The 24381-nt window shown below is 36.5% G+C and overlaps 1 protein-coding gene across 1 annotated transcript in view; it reads right to left on the bottom strand.

Annotated features, from left to right (window-relative positions):
* Nucleotides 1-1700: 1700 nt before the first annotated feature.
* The window catches only part of rftn1a (raftlin, lipid raft linker 1a), an 86509-nt gene continuing 63828 nt past the window's right edge, over nt 1701-24381 (bottom strand). The window contains exons 8-10 of the mRNA XM_061982490.1: nt 21682-21785; nt 8548-8623; nt 1701-2486 (exon numbers count right to left, since the gene is read on the bottom strand). Coding sequence (XP_061838474.1) covers nt 2115-2486; nt 8548-8623; nt 21682-21785 — 552 coding nt within the window. The 3' untranslated portion in view covers nt 1701-2114. The remainder of the gene's footprint in view (nt 2487-8547; nt 8624-21681; nt 21786-24381) is intronic.

Below are 24381 nucleotides of genomic sequence, written 5' to 3'. Positions count from 1 at the left end.
AGGACTGCTTCTATCGCACATGATATCACACAAAATTAAACACCCTGCAGGACTGCTTGTATTGCACATGATATCACACACAAGTAAACACCCTGCAGGACTGCTTGTATCACACATGATATCACGCACAAGTAAACAGGCTGCAGGACGGCTTGTGTCGCACATGATGTCATACACAAGTAAACAGGCTGCAGCACTGCTTGTATCACACATTATATCACACACAAGTAAACAGTCTCCAGGACTGCTTGTATCGCACATGATATCACATACAAGTAAACACTCTGCAGGAGTGCTTATATTTCACATGATATCACACACAGGTAAACACCCTGCAGGACTGCTTGTATCGTACAAGATATCACACGCAAACATCCTGCAGGACTGCTTGTATCGTACACGATATGACACACAAGTAAACAGGCTGCAGAACTGCTTGTATCGCACATGATCTCACACACAAGTAAACACCCTGCAGGACTGCTTGTATCGCACATGATATCACATACATTTAAACACCCTGCAAGAGTGGTTGAATTGCAGATGATATCACACACAAATGAACACCCTGCAGGACTATTGTATCACACATGATGTGACACACAAGTAAACACTCTGCAGGACTGCTTGTATCAGGCATGATACCAGACGCAAACAGACACAAGTAAACATGCTGTAGGACTGCCTGTATCGCACATGATATCACACACAAGTAAACACCCTGCAGGACTGCTTGTATCGCACATGATATCACACACAAGTAAACAGGCTGCAGGACTGCTTGTATCGCACATGATATCACACACAAGTAAATACCCTGCAGGACTGCTTAATCGCACATTTTATCATCCACAAATAAACACACTGCAGGACTGCTTGTATCGCACGATATAGCACACACAAACATCTTGCAGGACTGCTTATATCGCACATGTTATCACACACAAGTAAACGCGCTGCAGGACTGCTTGTATCGCACATGATATCACACACAGGTAAACACCTGATTTTTTGCTAATATCGGACAAACTGGCATGTGTTTTTGTTGCTCACAGAAATCTACGACTTCAGTGGTGTGAAAGTTTAACACAAGGTGTCCACTAGGTGGTGCCACTAAAGATGTCCTGTGGGATACATGGTAGTCACAATGTGCGTAGCACTCATGTTCCTTTAGTTCAAGTCCTGTCGTTGGCAAAGAGCAGAAAACAACAACTTTGGCTGTAGGACACTTCCACTATTGCCACCGTCCTTGCCAGTCAATAACAGCAATTACAGAGGAAAGAGGAGTGTTGTTGCAGCTGGAACTAATCAAAGTGTCGTTGGTGTGAGTCATTTTCGTAGCAAATTGTAAATGTGCGTGTACAATGAAGGACGTGAACGAGAGGGCTAGCGCATGATGCTAATAATAATATTAGTTCTCTGAGTAAAATAGAACAGGAAAAGTTTTTTTTTTTTAAAGTGTATTTGTTGTCATCCAGCTGCTTTATTTACATTTGATCTTGATACGATCACAGTTTGCATTCTAACGTTGGTTAAAACACCAAAGAAAATTTCTCATGCACTCCAAATCATTGCACCAATTCTAGTCTGCTTCTAATTGCTCCTCAGCTGTGGTCTGTATGGCGCTGGCTTGTATTACACTTTTCCACCACTTGTGGCAGTAATGACAAGACTGCCATAGAAGACGATGACTAAAGTGGTGAAGCTGGGTTTTCATTTTATTGACAGTTTAGTTGAGAAATGAATGAGGTTATAAGGACATTATTGTATGTTGTTTATTTTTGGTCAGTTATTGAAGTCCCTTCTTCTGCCGTATGTTTGATGACTATTTATTTTTCTAATCAGCCTAAAGATGAGGCGTTCAATAAATCTTTTCATCTTTTTGGCGAAGGTGATTTCATAACATATGTCAGATAGAATGATTGAATATGATGTGAGACGACTAATTCAGTGTAAATATTTGGCCCCTCTGTAGTGGAAAACCTTGTTATCTTTCAAAGTGTTGTCCTGAAGCTGGTGGGATAGTTAGTTTTATGCTAATGAGGTGATGAATATTCATGGTGCAGGTGTGCCTAATGAAGAGGCCAGTACTCGGGTAAAAAAGGAACAATACGTCAACAGACGCCAGAAAAGAGCTGATGTCGGACGCGCTCCTCCATCTTCACGTCCGCTTTGACTCCTCCCCCTCCGCGACACACGTCCGTCCATGTCACCGTCTTCCTGGCCGCCAGACCGCCGTCAACGTCCGTCTCCTCTTCCCGCTCCCCAAGGGACTGCAGGCTGCCCGACAGGAAGGGGCGGTCCCTGTCAGCGTGCCCCTCCCCCTCCTCGCCGCTCCACGTCCGCAGCCCGTCCGCCTGCTGGTCGCCCGCACGCCGCAGCGTGTCCATCTGCGTGTCGAGGACCAGGGAGCGATCCTCGCCCTCCTCCAGCATCTCGCCGCTCGCGTGCTTCTTGGTCCTGTGGCGACCTCGCCGGGTCAGCAACTGGAACCAGAACCAGAACCAGTTTCAGCTCGTCTTCTTTCCCGCTGACCAAACGCAACAAATACTGTCAAATACTACAGTACATGAATGTATACTAATACTATCAAATATTACAGTACATGAATGTATACTAATACTATCAAATATTGCAGTACATGAAGGTATACTAATACTATCAAATATTACAGTAAAGGAATGTACACTAATACTATCAAATATTACAGTACATGAATGTATACTAATACAATCAAATATAACAGTACACGAATGTATACTAATACTATCAAATATTACAGTAAAGGAATGTATACTAATACTATCAAATATTACAGTACATGAATGTATACTAATACTATCAAATATTACAGTAAAGGAATTTACAACAATTTTATCAAATATTACAGTACATGAATGTATACTAATACTATCAAATATTACAGTACATGAATGTATACTAATACTATCAAATACTACAGTACATGAATGTATACTAATACTATCAAATATTACAGTAAAGGAATGTACACTAATACTATCAAATATTACAGTACATGAATGTATACTAATACTATCAAATATTACAGTAAAGGAATGTATACTAATACTATCAAATATTACAGTACATGAATGTATACTAATACTATCAAATATTACAGTAAAGGAATGTACACCAATACTATCAAATACTACAGTACATGAATGTATACTAATACTATCAAATATTACAGTACATGAATGTATACTAATACTTTCAAATATTACAGTACATGAATGTAAACTAATACTATCAAATATTACAGTAAAGGAATGTATACTAATACTATCAAATATTACAGTACATGAATGTATACTAATACTATCAAATATTACAGTAAAGGAATGTACACCAATACTATCAAATACTACAGTACATGAATGTATACTAATACTATCAAATATTACAGTACATGAATGTATACTAATACTTTCAAATATTACAGTAAAGGAATGTATACTAATACTATCAAATATTACAGTAAAGGAATGTACACCAATCTTATCAAATATTACAGTACATGAATATACTAATACTATCAAATATTACAGTACATTAATGTATACTAATACTATCAAATATTACAGTACATGAATGTATACTAATACTATCAAATACTACAGTACATGAATGTATACTAATACTATCAAATATTACAGTAAAGGAATGTACACCAATATTATAAAATATTACAGTACATGAATGTATACTAATACTTTCAAATATTACAGTACATGAATGTAAACTAATACTATCAAATATTACAGTACATTAATGTATACTAATACTATCGAATATTACAGTACATGAATGTATACTAATACTATCAAATATTACAGTACATGAATGTATACTAATACTATCAAATACTACAGTACATGAATGTATACTAATACTATCAAATATTACAGTAAAGGAATGTACACCAATACTATCAAATACTACAGTACATGAATGTATACTAATACTATCAAATATTACAGTAAAGGAATGTACACCAATATTATCAAATACTACAGTACATGAATGTATGCTAATACTATCAAATACTACAGTACATGAATGTATACTAATACTATCAAATATTACAGTACATGAATGTATACTAATACTTTCAAATATTACAGTACATGAATGTAAACTAATACTATCAAATATTACAGTAAAGGAATGTATACTAATACTATCAAATATTACAGTACATGAATGTATACTAATACTATCAAATATTACAGTAAAGGAATGTACACCAATTTTATCAAATATTACAGTACATGAATGTATACTAATACTATCAAATATTACAGTAAAGGAATGTATACTAATACTATCAAATATTACAGTACATGAATGTATACTAATACTATCAAATATTACAGTAAAGGAATGTACACCAATATTATAAAATATTACAGTACATGAATGTATACTAATACTTTCAAATATTACAGTACATGAATGTACACAAATACTATCAAATATTACAGTACATGAATGTATACTAATACTATCAAATATTACAGTACATGAATGTATACTAATACTATCAAATATTGCAGTACATGAAGGTATACTAATACTATCAAATATTACAGTAAAGGAATGTACACTAATACTATCAAATATTACAGTACATGAATGTATACTAATACAATCAAATATAACAGTACACGAATGTATACTAATACTATCAAATATTACAGTAAAGGAATGTATACTAATACTATCAAATATTACAGTACATGAATGTATACTAATACTATCAAATATTACAGTAAAGGAATTTACAACAATTTTATCAAATATTACAGTACATGAATGTATACTAATACTATCAAATATTACAGTACATGAATGTATACTAATACTATCAAATACTACAGTACATGAATGTATACTAATACTATCAAATATTACAGTAAAGGAATGTACACTAATACTATCAAATATTACAGTACATGAATGTATACTAATACTATCAAATATTACAGTAAAGGAATGTATACTAATACTATCAAATATTACAGTACATGAATGTATACTAATACTATCAAATATTACAGTAAAGGAATGTACACCAATACTATCAAATACTACAGTACATGAATGTATACTAATACTATCAAATATTACAGTACATGAATGTATACTAATACTTTCAAATATTACAGTACATGAATGTAAACTAATACTATCAAATATTACAGTAAAGGAATGTATACTAATACTATCAAATATTACAGTACATGAATGTATACTAATACTATCAAATATTACAGTAAAGGAATGTACACCAATACTATCAAATACTACAGTACATGAATGTATACTAATACTATCAAATATTACAGTACATGAATGTATACTAATACTTTCAAATATTACAGTAAAGGAATGTATACTAATACTATCAAATATTACAGTAAAGGAATGTACACCAATCTTATCAAATATTACAGTACATGAATATACTAATACTATCAAATATTACAGTACATTAATGTATACTAATACTATCAAATATTACAGTACATGAATGTATACTAATACTATCAAATACTACAGTACATGAATGTATACTAATACTATCAAATATTACAGTAAAGGAATGTACACCAATATTATAAAATATTACAGTACATGAATGTATACTAATACTTTCAAATATTACAGTACATGAATGTAAACTAATACTATCAAATATTACAGTACATTAATGTATACTAATACTATCGAATATTACAGTACATGAATGTATACTAATACTATCAAATATTACAGTACATGAATGTATACTAATACTATCAAATACTACAGTACATGAATGTATACTAATACTATCAAATATTACAGTAAAGGAATGTACACCAATACTATCAAATACTACAGTACATGAATGTATACTAATACTATCAAATATTACAGTAAAGGAATGTACACCAATATTATCAAATACTACAGTACATGAATGTATGCTAATACTATCAAATACTACAGTACATGAATGTATACTAATACTATCAAATATTACAGTACATGAATGTATACTAATACTTTCAAATATTACAGTACATGAATGTAAACTAATACTATCAAATATTACAGTAAAGGAATGTATACTAATACTATCAAATATTACAGTACATGAATGTATACTAATACTATCAAATATTACAGTAAAGGAATGTACACCAATTTTATCAAATATTACAGTACATGAATGTATACTAATACTATCAAATATTACAGTAAAGGAATGTATACTAATACTATCAAATATTACAGTACATGAATGTATACTAATACTATCAAATATTACAGTAAAGGAATGTACACCAATATTATAAAATATTACAGTACATGAATGTATACTAATACTTTCAAATATTACAGTACATGAATGTACACAAATACTATCAAATATTACAGTACATGAATGTACACTAATACTATCAAATATTACAGTACATGAATGTACACAAATACTACAGTACATGAATGTACACAAATACTATCAAATATGAATGTACACTAATACTATCAAATATTACAGTACATGAATGTACACAAATACTGTCAAATATGAATGTACAGTAATACTATCAAATTTTACAGTACCTGAGTGTACACTAATACTATCAAATATTACAGTACATTAATGTATACTAATACGATCACATATTACAGTACATGAATGTACACAAATACTATTAAATATTACAGTACATGAATGTACACTAATACTATCAAATATTACAGTACTTGAATGTATACTAATACTATCCAATATTACAGTACATTAATGTATACTAATACTATCCAATATTACAGTACATTAATCTATACTAATACTATCAAATATTACAGTACATGAATGTACACAAATACTATTAAATATTACAGTACATGAATGTACACTAATACTATCAAATATTACAGTACTTGAATGTATACTAATACTATCCAATATTACAGTACATTAATCTATACTAATACTATCAAATATTACAGTACATGAATGTATACTAATACTATCAAATGCTACAGTACATGAATGTACACAAATACTATCAAATATTACAGTACATGAATGTGCACAAATACTATCAAATATTACAGTATATGAATGTACACAAATAATACAGGACATGAATGTACACAAATACTATCAAATATTACAGTACATGAATGTGCACAAATACTATCAAATATTACAGTATATGAATGTACACAAATAATACAGGACATGAATGTACACAAATACTATCAAATATTACAGTACATGAATGTGCACAAATACTACAGTACATGAATGTACACAAATACTATCAAATATGAATGTACAGTAATACTATCAAATTTACAGTACATTAATGTACACAAATACTATTAAATATTGCAGTACATTAATACACTAATATTATCAAATATTACAGTACATGAATGTACACACATATTACAGTACATGAATGTATACTAATACTATCCAATATTACAGTACATTAATCTATACTAATACTATCAAATATTACAGTACATGAATGTACACAAATACTATCAGATACTACAGTACATGAATGTACACAAATACTATCAAATATGAATGTACAGTAATACTATCAAATATTACAGTACATGAGTGTACACTAATACTATCAAATATTACAGTACATTAATGTATACTAATACTATTAAACATTACAGTATATGAATACACTAATACTATCAAATATTACAGTACATGAATGTATACTAATACTATCCAATATTACAGTACATTAATCTATACTAATACTATCAAATATTACAGTACATGAATGTACACAAATACTATCGAATATTACAGTACATGCATGTACCCTAATACTATCAAATACTACAGTACACGAATGTACACAAATACTATCAAATATTACAGTACATAAATGTACCCTAATACTATCAAATACTACAGTACACGAATGTACACTAATACTATCAAATATAACAGTACATGAATGTACACTACTGCTATCAAATATTACAGTACAGGAATGTGTATCAATACTATCAAATATTACAGTACTGGAATGTACACTAATACTATCAAATATTACAGTTCATGAATGTACACAAATACTGTCAAATATTACAGTCCATGAATGTACACTAATACTATCAAATATTACAGTACATTAATGTACACTAGCACTATCAAATATTACAGTACATGAATGTATACTAATACTGTCAAATATTACAGTACATGGATGTACACAACTTATTATATATCACAGTACATAAATATATATAAGTATTATGATATATTACAGTAGATGAATGTACAGAAGTATTATTAAATATTACAGTACATGAAATATGGAAGTATTATATATAAGAGTACATGAATGTATAGAAGTATTATATATTACAGTACAAAATGTCAAATATTACAGTACATGGATGTACACAACTTATTATACATCACATAATACTATGGAAGTATTATTATATATCACAGTACATTCGGATACTACGTTCACCTACCTTGAAGTCTTTCCTCCTGCGCTGTAAAACGGGTCTCTGAAGGAAGAGGATCTGTTTGGTGGACAAACTGCCGTCGCTGCAGAAAGACGGTAAAACAAATGTTAAACCTGAACGCGTGAGGAATGATTTATTTTGTTCAGACGACAGGTGACAGGTCTATATATAGAGAGGGATATACAGTATATATAGATTGATATATAGAACTGCAGTTGCAACAAGATCCAGGATAGTTGAGTGGTTAACATGACTGCCCATGGAATTGTCTCCCAGCTGAGTGGATTGGTAACTCACTGTTTAGTTTCACTGCTATCATACAGTAGGTCACTCACAGATAAATATCAATCAGTAGATTCCTGTTTTAACATCACCCAGGATAGCTCAATGGGTAACACTACTAACTCTCAATAAAGTTTACATGTACCGAGTTGCTGTAAGAATGTATTAATATTTTGTATTTTGTTTCACCTCCATCGTAGTTTACTACGACAGGTGTCCTGATTCAAATCCTTAACTTGGAAGACTCTGATTGCATCTATTTATAGGCTGGAGTCATGCTTAATTGGACCCCGGATAGCTCGATGGTAACACTCCTAATGAAGGCGTACTGGGTTTGAATCCCAGTGGGTTCTATGTTTTGTTTCACCTCAATTGTAGTTTACTACAACAGGTGTTGTATGCGCACAACAAGACCCAGGATAGGTCAATGGTTATGACAGCTACCTCTCAGTCGGTAGAATGGGCTTCAAATCCGTGACTTGGAAGTTCAAGTTGTATTTTTCACTTCTATCATAGTTCACTGATTGCATTTGTGTACGAGCAAAAATCATGTCTTGCTGGGACCCAGGATAGCTCAATGGTCAACACTGTGGGCTCCCAAAACAGGGGTACTTGGTTTCAGTAATTTGACTGTATGGTGTCAAAATGACATGCATTAATGTTATGGGCTCGTTCCTTAATTTACATATAGTTAAAAATCAAGTAAATGCTAAAGATAAGAGTAATCAAAAATAAAATGTCAAATAGTCAACGATGACACCTCAGGGGTTACCTGTGAGTGTGTCAGAGAGAGAGTGTGTGTGTGTGTGTGTGTGAGCGTGAGTGTAATTCCTGAGGTGGGTGCGAACAGGAGTAAAAAGTTAATAACAAAGAGCGTTGACCTTTGCGCTCTCCTGGGTACGATTCAAAAATAGGTTAATTCTAATTGGATTAAAAAAAAAGTTAATTCAATAATTATTTATGTTAACATTACATGGGAGAGGTGACACAGTCACACTAAATGTCACCTTCATGCCTTCAGCCATAGTTTCCTAAATTACATATCAACCCAGCCAGGATTGAACCCAGTACCCTTCAATCTGAGTCAACAGTCTTAACCACTGGGATATCCTGGGTCTTGTGAATAGAAGATTTTGTTACACACACATATATAATCGAGGACACCTTGCTCGGTAAAGTATGATGGAGGTGGAACAAAATACTGTCACCCAGAATGGGGTTCGAACCCAGCATCCTTCATTCTTAGTCAACAGTCTTAACCACTGAGCTATCCTGGGTAGTGTCAAGAAAAAGAAAAGGTAATCGAGGAATCCATGCTCAGTAAAGTATGATGGAGGTAGAACAAATTACTGTCAACCAGAGTGAGGTTGAAACCCAGCAACCTTCATTCCAAGTCAACAGTCTTAACCACTAAACTATCCTGGGTCTTGTGAAACCAAGATTTTGTTCCATACACAACTGTAATCGAGGACACCATGCTCAGTAAAGTATGTTGGAGGTGGAACACAAAACTGTCAACCAGAGTGGGGTTCGAACACAGCTCCCTTCACTGCTAAGGACAGGAAGGCACCCCAGCGAGTGATTAAAACTGCTCAGTACATATCAGGAGCAGCCTTCCCCTCACTACAGGACATGTACTCTACCAGGGCCACCAGGAGAGCACACAACATCATAAAGGACAGTACACACCCCCAGCGCAGTCTCTTCAGCCTCCTACCATCAGGCAGACAATACAGGAGCCTGAAATCCAGGACTACGAGACTGACAAACAGTTTCTACCCACAGGCCATCAGGCTTATGAATGCTAACTTGTGAATGCTAGCCCCCCCCCCTGTTTTACTTTTATCTTTTTGAACAAAAGACAGCTACCATGACCACCCCCAAACTGTGAACCATCACTGTAGACACTTTCACCTTTGATCACTAAAGACACTTTAACTGCTGCTGTGACCCAATGTCACCTCCATATTTATACTGTTGACTGTCAATCAGAATGTGCAATAATGTTATGTTACTTACTGTGCCTTGTATATACATTTTTATTTTTATTTTTTATTTTAGCTAAGTACCGTGTGACTTGTTGAAGGGTGGACTAGCAAAGTAAGATTTTCATTGTACGGCAAACTGTCTGTTTAACTGTGCATATGACAATAAACAAACTTGAATCTTGAATCTTCATGCCAAGACAACAGTCTTAATGAGGTTTCTGAACTGCAGAGTAAGGTGGATTTGACGTTTGAGTTGAAGATTTGCAGTTTGGTCTTGAGTGATATGTTTTTTGCTTTCCAGATTTTATTTAGGATAATGAATGTGGTCCTCGCTTTTCCAATTCTGGCACTGACATCCTCCGTCCACAACAATAATGCTTCCAAGGTAAGTAAAGGTGGTAATCTCGTCTATCTGATTATGATCCATGTTTATTGGGGAGTTGTTCTTGTTGTTAATACGCAATCCCAGTTGGATTGACAGTATTTTATTCCACCTCATTGTAGTTTACTCAGCAAAGAGTCCAGGATTACCTTTCTATATGAACAGAAACATGATTTCACAATACCCAGGCTAGCCCAGTGGTTAAGACTCTTGACTTGTATTAAATAGTCTTGGGTTCACTCCCAGTTGGATTGACAGTATTTTATTCCACCTCATTGTAGTCTACTCAGCAAATAGTCCAGGATTACCTTTCTATATGAGCCGGAAACAAGACATCAAAAAACCCAGGATAGCCCAGTGGTTTAGACTCTTGACTTGTATAAAATAGTGTTGGGTTCACTCCCAGTGGGATTGACAGTGTTTTATTCCACCTCATTGTAGTTTACTCAGCAAAGAGTCCAGGATTACCTTTCTATATGAGCCACAAACATGACTTCACAATACCCAGGCTAGCCCAGTGGTTAAGACTCTTGACTTGGATTAAATAGTCGAAGGTTCACTCCCAGTTGGATTGGCAGTATTTTATTCCACATCATTATAGTTTACTCAGCAAAGAGTCCAGGATTACCTTTTTATATGAGCCGGAAACACAAAGTCAAAAGACCCAGGATAGCCCAGTGGTTAAGACTCTTGACTTGTATTAAATCGTCTTGGGTTCACTCCCAGTTGGTTTGACAGCATTTTAGTCCACCTCATTGTAGTTTACTCAGCAAAGAGTCCAGGATTACCTTTCTCTATGAGTCGGAAACACTACCGCACAAGATCCAGGGTAGCCCAGTGGTTAAGACTCTTGACTTGAATTAAATAGTCTTGGGTTCGCTCCTAGTTGGATTGACAGTATTTTATTCCACCTCATTGTAGTTTAGTCAGCAAAGAGTCGAGGATTACCTTTGTATATGAGCCAGAAAAGTGACTGCACAAGACCCAGGGTAGCCCAGTGGTTAAGACTCTTGACTTGTATTAAATAGTCTTGGGTTCACTCCCAGTTGGTTTGCCAGTATTTTATTCCACCTCATTGTAGTTTACTCAGCAAAGAGACCAGGATTACCTTTCTATATGAGCCGGAAACATGATTGCACAAGACCCAGGGTAGCCCAGTGGTTAAGACTCTTGACTTGTATTAAAAAGTCTTGGGTTCACTCCCAGTTGGATTGACAGTATTTTATTCCACCTCATTGTAGTTTAGTCAGCAAAGAGTCGAGGATTACCTTTCTATATGAGCCGGAAAAGTGACTGCACAAGACCCAGGGTAGCCCAGTGGTTAAGACTCTTGACTTGAATTAAATAGTCTTGGGTTCACTCCCAGTTGGTTTGACAGTATTTTATTCCACTTCATTGTAGTTTACTCAGCAAAGAGTCCAGGATTACCTTTCTCTATGAGTTGGAAAAACTACCGCACAAGATCCAGGGTAGCCCAGTGGTTAAAACTCTTGACTTGTATTAAATAGTCTTGGGTTCACTCCCAGTTGGTTTGACAGCAATTTATTCCACCTCATTGTAGTTTACTCAGCAAAGAGTCCAGGATTACCTTTCTCTATGAGTCGGAAACACTACTGCACAAGATCCAGGGTAACCCAGTGGTTAGGACTCTTGACTTGTATTAAAAAGTCTTGGGTTCACTCCCAGTCCGATTGACAGTATTTTATTCCACCTCATTATAGTTTAGTCAGCAAAGAGTCGAGGATTACCTTTCTATATGAGCCGGAAAAGTGACTGCACAAGACCCAGGGTAGCCCAGTGGTTAAGACTCTTGACTTGTATTAAATAGTCTTCGGTTCACTCCCAGTTGGTTTGACAGTATTTTATTCCACCTCATTGTAGTTTACTCAGCAAAGAGTCGAGGATTACCTTTGTATATGAGCCGGAAACATTACAGCACAAGACCCAGGGTAGCCCAGTGGTTAAGACTCTTGACTTGTATTAAATAGTCTTAGGTTCACTCCCAGTTGGATTGACTGTATTTTATTCCAACTCATTGTAGTTTACTCAGCAAAGAGTCCAGGATTACCTTTCTATATGAGCCGGAAACCTGATGTCAAAAGACCCAGGATAGCCCAATGGTTAAGACTCTTGACTTGTATTAAAAAGTCTTGGGTTCACTCCCAGTTGGATTGACAGTATTTTATTCCACCTCATTGTAGTTTACTCAGCAAAGAGTCGAGGATTGCCTTTCTATATGAGACGGAAACATGACAGCACAAGACCCAGGGTAGCTCAGTGGTTAAGACTCTTGACTTGCATTAAATAGTCTTGGGTTCACTCCCAGTTGGATTGACAGTATTTTATTCCACCTCATTGTAGTTTACTCAGCAAAGAGTCCAGGATTACTTTTCTCAATGAGTCGGAAACACTACCGCACAAGATCCAGGGTAGCCCAGTGGTTAGGACTCTTGACTTGTATTAAAAAGTCTTGGGTTCACTCCCAGTTGGATTGACAGTATTTTATTCCACCTCATTGTAGTTTAGTCAGCAAAGAGTCGAGGATTACCTTTCTATATGAGACGGAAACATGACAGCACAAGACCCAGGGTAGCTCAGTGGTTAAGACTCTTGACTTGTATTAAATAGTCTTGGGTTCACTCCCAGTTGGTTTGACAGTATTTTATCCCACCTCATTGTAGTTTATTCAGCAAAGAGTCCAGGATTACCTTTTTTATATGAGCCGGAAACCTGATGTCAAAAGACCCAGGATATCCCAGTGGTTAAGACTCTTGACTTGTATTAAATAGTCTTGGGTTCACGCCCAGTTGGATTGACAGTATTTTATTCCACCTCATTGTAGTTTACTCAGCAAAGAGTCGAAGATTACCTTTCTATATGAGACGGAAACATGACAGCACAAGACCCAGGGTAGCTCAGTGGTTAAGACTCTTGACTTGTATTAAATAGTCTTGGGTTAACTCCCAGTTGGTTTGACAGCATTTTATTCCACCTCATTGTAGTTTACTCAGCAAAGAGTCCAGGATTACCTTTCTCTATGAGTCGGAAACACTACTGCACAAGATCCAGGGTAGCCCAGTGGTTAAGACTCTTGACTTGTATTAAATAGTCTTGGGTTCACTCCCAGTTGGATTGACAGTATTTTATTCCACCTCATTGTAGTTTAGTCAGCAAAGAGTCGAGGATTACCTTTCTATATGAGCCGGAAAAGTGACTGCACAAGACCCAGGGTAGCCCAGTGGTTAAGACTCTTGACTTGTATTAAATAGTCTTGGGATCACTCCCAGTTTGTTTACCAGTATTTTATTCCACCTCATTGTAGTTTACTCAGCAAAGAGTCCAGGATTACCTTTCTCTATGAGTCGGAAACACTACCGCACAAGATCCAGGATAGCCCAGTGGTTAAGACTCTTGACTTGTATTAAAAAGTCTTGAGTTCACTCCCAGTTGGATTGACAGTATTTTATTCCACCTCATTGTAGTTTAGTCAGCAAAGAGTCGAGGATTACCTTTCTATATGAGCCGGAAACATGACTGCACAAGACCCAGGGTAGCCCAGTGGTTAAGACTCTTGACTTGTATTAAAAAGTCTTGGGTTCACTCCCAGTTGGATTGACAGTGTTTTATTCCACTTCATTGTAGTTTGTCAGCAAAGAGTCGAGGATTACCTTTCTATATGAGCCGGAAAAGTGATTTCGTAAGATCCTGGATAGCCCAGTGGTTAAGTCTGTTGACTTGGAATGAAAGGTGCTGGGTTTGAATCCAATGGGTGGACATGTACCATGCAAAGCTATGAGTGGAGGTTTCAGATGATGATATATTTCATGTTCCCATGTAATAATTAACTTATTTAATTTTTTTTTTTTAACTGTTTCAATTAACCTATTTTTTTTAATCGTACCCAGGAGAGCTCATTGGTCAACGCTCTTTATTATTAACTTTTTACTCCTCTTCCCCCCCACCTCAGGAATTACACTCACACACACACACACGCAACCCCTGAGGTGTATTCATTGACTATTTGACCATTTTTATTATCTTTAGTATTTACTTAATTTTTCAACTATATGTAAATCGAGCAACGAGCACATAACATTACTCAGTGTATGTCGTCTTGACGCCATACAGCCAGATTACTGATTACTTGTCTGGGGTTTGAACCAACTACCCCTGTTTTGGGAGCCCACAGTGTTGACCATTGAGCTATTCTGGGTCCCGTTTTAACATGATTTTCGCTCATATACAAATGTAATCAGTGGAGTATGATAGAAGTGAAACAAAAACCTAAATCTTCCTAGTCATGGATTTGAACCCAGTACTGCAGACTAAGAGGTAGCAGACTTACCCATCATGCTATCCTTGGACATGTTGTGACTTAAATTTTGCTCATATACAAATTCAATCAGTGAACAGTGATAGAGGTGAAATAAAAAACTACATTTTCCAAGTTATGGATTTGAAACCAGTCCTAGAGACTGAGAAGCAGCAGTCTTAACCACTGAGCTATCCTGGGTCTTGTCAAGAGAAGATTTTGTTCCGAAGAAAAGGTAATCGAGGAAACTAAGCTCAGTAAAGTATGATGGAGGTAGAACAAATTACTGTCAACCAGAGTGGGGTTTGAACACAGCTCCCCTCATGCCAAGACAACAGTCTTAACCACTGAGCTATCCTGGGTGTTGTCAAACGAAGATTTTGTTCTGTAGAAAAAGGTCATCAATGACACCTTGCTCAGTTTGAGGGGTCTCTGTATATTCAACAGAATCTTCTCTTCACAAGACCCAGGATAGCGCAATGGTTGCAACTATTGACTTGGAATAAGCGGTCTTCTGTTCAGTTGGATTACCAGTATTCTGTCCCACCTCTGGCATAGTTTACCCAGCAACGAGTCCCTGATTGGCTTTCTATATGAGCCGCAAACAACTCTTTGCAAGACCCCGGATAGCTCAGTGGTTAAGGCTCTTTACTTTGGATAAAAGGGCCTATTTTCAATCCCAGTTAGGTTGACAGGATTTTGCTCCACCTCAAGTGTAGTTTTCCCTGCAACGAGTCCCTGATTACCTTTCTATATGAGCCGGAAATAAGTCGTCACAAGACCTAGGATAACCGAGTGGTTAATAGTCTTGACTTGGCGTAAGTAGTCTTGGGTTAAATCCCAGTTGGGTTGACAGTATTTTATTCCATCTCATCATAGTTTCCTCAGCAAAGAGTCCCTGATTACCTTTCTATATGAGCCGGAAACAAATATTTACAAGGCCCAGCATATCCCGGTGGTTAAGACACTTGCTTTGGAATACGCAGACCTGGGTCCAATCCCAGTCGGGGAGACAGTATTTTTTTCCACCTCTAGCGTAGTTTACCCAGCAACAAGACCCTGATTACCTATCTGTATGAGCCGTAAAACTCATCTTCACAAGCCCAAGGGTAGCCCAGACTCTTGACTTGTATTAAATAAGTCTTGGGTTCACTCCCAGTCGGATTGACAGTATTTTATTCCACCTCATTGTAGTATACTCAGCAAAGAATCCAGGATTACCTTTCTTTATGAGCCAGAAACATGACTTCACAACTCCCAGGAGAGCCCAGTGGTTAAGACTCTTGACTTGTATTAAATAGTCTTGGGTTCACTCCCAGTTGGATTAACAGTATTTTATTCCACCTCATTGTAGTTTACTCAGCAACGAGTCCAGGATTACTTTTGTATATGAGCCGGAAACATGTAGTAAAAAGACTCAAGATAGCACAGTGGTTAAGACTCTTGACTTGTATTAAATAGTCTTGTGTTCACTGCCAGTTGGATTGGCAGTATTTTATTCCACCTCATTGTACTTTACTCAGCAAAGAGTCCAGGATTACCTTTCTATATGAGCCAGAAACATGCTTTCACAACACCCAGGATAGTCCAGTGGTTAAGACTCTTGACTTGTATTAAATAGTCTGGGGTTCACTCCCAGTTGGATTGGCAGTATTTTATTCCACCTCATTGTAGTATACGCAGCAAAGAGTCCAGGATTACCTTTCATATGAGCCGGAAACACGAAGTCAAAAGACCCAGTATAGCCCAGTGGTTAAGACTCTTGACTTGTATTAAATAGTCTTGGGTTCACTCCCAGTTGGTTTGACAGCATTTTATTCCACCTCATTGTAGTTTACTCAGCAAAGAGTCCAGGATTACCTTTCTATATGAGCCGGAAACATGACTGCACAAGACCCAGGGTAGCCCAGTGGTTAAGACTCTTGACTTGTATTAAAAAGTCTTGGGTTCACTCCCAGTTGGATTGACAGTATTTTATTCCACTTCATTGTAGTTTAGTCAGCAAAGAGTCGAGGATTACCTTTCTATATGAGCCGGAAAAGTGATCTCATAAGATCCTGGATAGCCCAGTGGTTAAGACTGTTGACTTGGAATGAAAGGTGCTAGGTTCGAATCCAATGGGTGGACATGTACCATGCAAAGCAATGAGTGGAAGTTTCAGATGATGATATATTTCACCTTCACATGTAATAAAAATTAACTTATTAAATTTTTTATTTTTTTTAACCTTTTTTTTTTTTTTTATCGTGCCCAGGAGAGCTCATTGGTCAACGCTCTTTATTATTATCTTTTTACTCCTCTTCCCCCCCACCTCAGGAATTACACTCACACACTCACACGCGCGCGCGCACACACACACACACACACACACACACACAGGTAACCCCTGAGGTGTATTCATTGACTATTTGACCATTTCTATTATCTTTAGCATTTACTTAATTTTTCAACTATATGTAAATCGAGCAAAGAGCACATAACATTACTCAGTGTATGTCGTCTTGACGCCATACAGCCAGATTACTGATTACTTGTCTGGGGTTTGAACCAACTACCCCTGTTTTGGGAGCCCACAGTGTTGACCATTGAGCTATTCTGGGTCCCGTTTTAACATGATTTTCGCTCATATACAAATGTAATCAGTGGAGTATGATAGAAGTGAAACAAAAACCTAAATCTTCCTAGTCATGGATTTGAACCCAGTACTGCAGACTGAGAGGTAGCAGACTTACCCATCATGCTATCCTTGGACATGTTGTGACATAAATTTTGCTCATATACAAATTCAATCAGTGAACAGTGATAGAGGTGAAATAAAAAACTCAATTTTCCAAGTTATGAATTTGAAACTAGTCCTAGAGACTGAGAAGCAGCAGTCTTAACCACTGAGCTATCCTGGGTCTTGTCAAGAGAAGATTTTGTTCCGAAGAAAAGGTAATCGAGGAAACCAAGCTCAGTAAAGTATGATGGAGGTAGAACAAATTACTGTCAACCAGAGTGGGGTTTGAACACAGCTCCCTTTATGCCAAGACAACAGTCTTAACCACTGAGCTATCCTGGGTATTGTCAAACGACCATTTAGTTCTGTAGAAAAAGGTCATCAAGGACACCTTGCTCAGTTTGAGGGGTCTCTGTATATTCAACAGAATCTTCTCTTCAAAAGACCCAGGATAGCGCAATGGTTGCAACTATTGACTTGGAATAAGCGGTCTTCTGTTCAGTTGGATTACCAGTATTCTGTCCCACCTCTGGCATAGTTTACCCAGCAACGAGTCCCTGATTGGCTTCCTATATGAGCCGCAAACAACTCTTCGCACGACCCCGGATTGCTCAGTGGTTAAGGCTCTTTACTCCGGATAAAAGGGCCTATTTTCAATCCCAGTTAGGTTGACAGGATTTTGCTCCACCTCAAGTGTAGTTTACCCTGCAACGAGTCTCTGATTACCTTTCTATATGAGCCGGAAATAAGTCGTCACAAGACCTAGGATAACCGAGTGGTTAATAGCCTTGACTTGGCGTAAGTAGTCTTGGGTTCAATCCCAGTTGGGTTGACAGTATTTTATTCCATCTCATCGTAGTTTCCTCAGCAAAGAGTCCCTGATTACCTTTCTATATGAGCCGGAAACAAACATTTACAAGGCCCAGCATATCCCGGTGGTTAAGACACTTGCTTTGAAATACGCAGGCCTGGGTTCAATCCCAGTCGGGGAGACAGTATTTTTTTCCACCTCTACCGTAGTTTACCCAGCAACAAGACCCTGATTACCTCTCTGTATGAGCCGTAAAACTCATCTTCACAAGCCCAAGGGTAGCCCAGACTCTTGACTTGTATTAAATAGTCTTGGGTTCACTACCAGTCGGATTGACAGTATTTTATTCCACCTCATTGTAGTATACTCAGCAAAGAGTCCAGGATTACCTTTCTTTATGAGCCAGAAACATGACTTCACAACACCCAGGAGAGCCCAGTGGTTAAGACTCTTGACTTGTATTAAATAGTCTTGGGTTCACTCCCAGTTGGATTGACAGTATTTTATTCCACCTCATTGTAGTTTACTCAGCAAAGAGTCCAGGATTACCTTTCTACATGAGCCAGAAACATGACTTCACAATACCAAGGATAGCCCAGTGGTAAAGACTCTTGACCTGTACTAAATAGTCTTGGGTTCACTCCCAGTTGGATTGACAGTATTTTATTCCACCTCATTGTAGTTTACTCAGCAAAGAGTCCAGGATTACCTTTCTATATGAGCCGGAAACACTACTTCACAAGACCCTGGATAGCCCAGTGTTTAAGACTGTTGACTCGGATTGAAGGATGCTGGGTTCCAATCCAATGGATGGACATGTACCATGCAAAACTACGAGTGGAGGTTTCATGTGATGATATATTTCACCTTCACATGTAATAAAAACATAATAATTAACTTATTTTATTTTTATTTTTTTAACTGTCCGAATTAACCTATTTTTTTTTATTCGTACCCAGGAGAGCTCATTGGTCAACGCTATTTATTATTAACTTTTTACTCCTCTTCCCCCCCACCTCAGTAATTACACTCACACACTCACACACACACAGGTAACCCCTGAGGTGTATTCATTGACTATTTGACCATTTCTATTATCTTTAGCATTTACTTAATTTTTCAACTATATGTAAATCGAGCAAAGAGCACATAACATTACTCAGTGTATGTCGTCTTGACGCAATACAGCCAGATTACTGATTACTTGTCTGGGGTTTGAACCAACTACCCCTGTTTTGGGAGCCCACAGTGTTGACCATTGAGCTATCCTGGGTCCCGTTTTAACATGATTTTCGCTCATATACAAATGTAATCAGTGGAGTATGATAGATGTAAAACAAAAACCTAAATCTTCCTAGTAATGGATTAGAACCCAGTACTGCAGACTAAGAGGTAGCAGACTTAACCACCATGCTATCCTGGGTTTTGTTGTGACATAAATTTTGCTCATATACAAATTCAATCAGTGAACAGTGATAGAGGTGAAACAAAAACCTACATTTTCCAAGTTATGGATTTGAACCCAGTACTAGAGACTGAGAGACAGCAGTCTTAACCACTGAGCTATTCTAGCTCTTGCTGTGAGCAGTTTCTGGGTCATTCACTAATGTTATGTACTAGTTGCTTGATTTACATACAGTTGGAAAATTATTATGCTAAAGATAATAAGAATCAAAAATAAATTGTCAAATAGTCAATGATGACACCTCAGGGGTTACCTGTGTGTGTGTGTGTGTGTGTGTGTGTGTGTGTGTGTGTGTGTGTGTGTGTGTGTGTGAGTGTAATTCCTGAGGTGGGTGGGAATAGGGGTAGAAAGTTATTAATAAAGAGCGTTGACCAATGAGCTCTCCTGGGTACGATAAAAATAAGATAGGTTAATTGTAATTTGATAAAATAAAAAGTTAATTAAATAATTATTTAATACTAATTCAGTGTTAATATTTGAGTGGGCCTCGGGATAATAAAGTTAAAAAGTTAAAGTACCCATGATTGTCACACACACATCTCCCATCACCCTTGATCACCCCCTGGGAGGTGAGGGGAACAGTCGGCAGCAGCGGTGCCCGCGCCCGGGAATCATTTTTGGTGTTTTAACCCCCAATTCCAACCCTTGATGCTGAGTACCAAGCAGGGAAGGTAATGGGTCCCATTTTTATAGTCTTTGGTATGACTCGGCCGGGGTTTGAACTCACAACCTACCAATCTCAGGGCGGACACTCTAACCACTAGGCCACTGAGTAGGTTAATAAATGTTAAGAACCCCTCCTCTAGTCCGTATTTTTACGTCAATTTTAATGACATTGTGGAATATTACTCGTCTTACTGAAAGCTGTTTTTATGTATAAATTGTGCAAAGTTGCAGCAGTAAATTGACTTGAATAATAAGTCTTTATTACAATTTCTGGGTGTATTTTATTTCTATTATAAATTGTGTGGGTTATGATTAAGAAGAGTGGTGGCATTCTTGTCATTCTGTGACTCTACGTTGTGAGCATGGTAACCTTCGGCCTCCTCTTCCAATGGAGACAAAAGAGAGGAATCATGTCACGGTTCCACTTCATGGTATTTTTTACCTCCATTTTAGACATTTATTAAGGTGTCGCCGTGCGGTGAAAGCGTTTTAAGACGAGGTGCCACAGTTTGTACCTGTTAGTCTTGACAATGGGCGTGGGCAACACACACATGAGCCTCCATCCGTATGGCGCCAAGGACTGCAACAGGGGAATGTAGTCCGCCTTCACCGCCACACCCTGAACACAAACATGCACACACGCAGTAATGCACCAAATCATGCTAACACTGTACAATGTTAGACTATCAAATTGTTTATTTTTCATCCAAATAATTTAGAGTTACTTCTTTTTACAGAACATCACAAATATCTTTTATTTGGTCAAATAAATTAAAAGAACAGTGTCAAAATGATTTTTTTAAACAACACAGTATTAATTTAATAATTTGTATTAAATATTTTGCCATTGAAAAACTCACATATAAGCAAGAAAAATATATGACATTATGGTAAAAAATATATATAACATTTTTGGAGGCATTGGATTTGAATGATCTTCAAAGCCAAAAAGGACATCAAAGTCTATTTGTTTGAGGACTGTGAAAACATTTTGAATTCATCGAGAAAATGGAAGGACGGATATCTTTATAATTTTTTTGCTCGAATTTCACAATAAACTTCAGTCAAAAACAAAAATGTATTGTTATTTTTTTATGCTTGTGAAGCCTTTTTGGTCAAAGAATGTCACATGGTAATTGACTAAAATATGTTAGTAAAAATGTGACATTTAAAAGGGCCCTATAATGCAAAATCATCTTTTCTTACCTATTGGTGCCTGCTGTTGTGTATTTAGGGTCTGCATAAGTCCTGAAAATGTGAAATTCAAGCGTGGAAGGTTTTTGTAAATATATTTATAAAATATGAAATACTCCAAACAAGCTGTTTGGAATTTGCAGAACCTGTGACGTCACCAGTTGGGGAAAAGGTCACCGTATTATCGATACATGGTAGAAATGTACCCAGAGTGCCTTGTTTGTGGTCAATAAGCTCCTCCATTTTCTCTATCCTCTTTTTGTGGGGCAGACCGGCTCGTACATGCACATGCATCCTCCACTGTTGCCATTTCTAACACAAAGTAGTGTATAGTTCCAACTTATATCTGTCAGTAGACTCCGAATGAAAGCACTAAAAACTACAACATGGCTGACAGGGAGAAGACGCTGTTGAAGTGGAGGCACGTAAATAAGAAAGCCCACAAAACAGTCAAAAAGGGTCTTGAAGATGGTCTGTAAAACATCATCTATGCAACATTTCATGTTATGTAGACCACAAGGAAGTATTTTCCATGTAGAAAGAAATTATAATATGACCCTTTTAAGCAAAAGGCCTTCAAACGGTTTGAAAAATGACAATTTTTGGAAAAAAAAAAATGTATATATTTTGGGGGGGGGGGGGGGGGGTAAAACAATGTCTGCTTCTCAGTACCTGTGTTATGATTTCCCCATCAAATTAATAAATAAATATATAATTTTTTTAAAAGGACACGCTAAAGTTAATTGAGAGATTAAATGTTTTTTTTATTTAATTAAAATATTCCAAAATGTCCTTATGTAAAAAAAAATCTAATCATGTACAACAAACTAACACAATAAAAACGATTGCCAAAATACAGCAAAAAATGTACTGAAAAAAACCAAACAACTTTCTTATGTGCATGTATGGAGTAAAATGTTGCTTATCTTAAGTAGTAATGTTGGAAACACTTTGTAATAAGTACACACTATTCAGCATTAGTAAATACAGAATTAATCATTTATACAACACCAACAATGAATCACATGACTTTGAACAAATAAATGCTTGATGTAAAAAAAGAAGAAGAAAACTAAAGTCAGAACATATTTCAGTGTCCGAATTCAAAATAATTCTAAATCCTATCTCAAGGAAAGGTTTCAATATTACCTGAGAAAGATAAAATAATGATGAAATAATACAGAAAATTAAATTTGAATAAAATTGTTGTATACTTACTACATATATACTATATTTATATTGCATGTTGCATATACTTCATGTTGCAATGCTGACTCAATCATTAAAAAATGCCCTATTTCATAGAGAGGCCTATTATTATTGAGTCCTAAATTTCAAATTGTGTTTATAAACTGTGAAATGAAGTGAATTATATTTATATAGCACTTTTTCTCTAGTGACTCAAAGCGCTTTACATAGTGAAACCCAATGTCTGGGTGGCACTGGGAGCAGGTGGGTAAAGTGTCTTGCCCAGGGACACAACGGAAGTGACACGGATGGCAGGAGCTGGTATCGAACCTGGAACCCTCAAGTTGCTGGCACGGCCACTCTACCAACCGAGCTATACCGCCGTCGGAAATATGCTTTACAAATGATGAATTCAGTATTTACTAATGCTTTATCAACACTTAATAGTGTGTACTTATTATCAAGTGGAGATATGACTGTAAACTAAATATGTATTTTTCATGACTGACACCTACAGGACTGGAGAGGTACAACACCCTGCAACTGAATGGCCACCAACACGTCCAGTAGCGTTTAGTCAAAAGTAGAGATGATGTTTGATAAGAAATTATCGAGTTCGAGCCTATTATCGAATCCTCTTATCGAACCGATTCCTTTTCGATTCTCTTATCGAGTCCAGATAGGTTCTTGTGTATGGAAAAAAAACACAATATTTGGTTTAACAAATCACTTCACATTCTCTACTGCTCACTACTATAGTATTACCATATCTGAGTTATTGTGCAGAAATGTGGGGAAATAACTACAAATGTGCGCTACATTCGTTAACCGTG

The sequence above is a fragment of the Nerophis lumbriciformis genome, linkage group LG21 (assembly GCF_033978685.3).
Source record: "Nerophis lumbriciformis linkage group LG21, RoL_Nlum_v2.1, whole genome shotgun sequence".
Lineage (NCBI taxonomy): Eukaryota > Metazoa > Chordata > Actinopteri > Syngnathiformes > Syngnathidae > Nerophis > Nerophis lumbriciformis.
The sequence above is the reverse complement of the archived record's forward strand: the minus strand, read 5'-3'. Positions and strand labels throughout refer to the sequence as shown.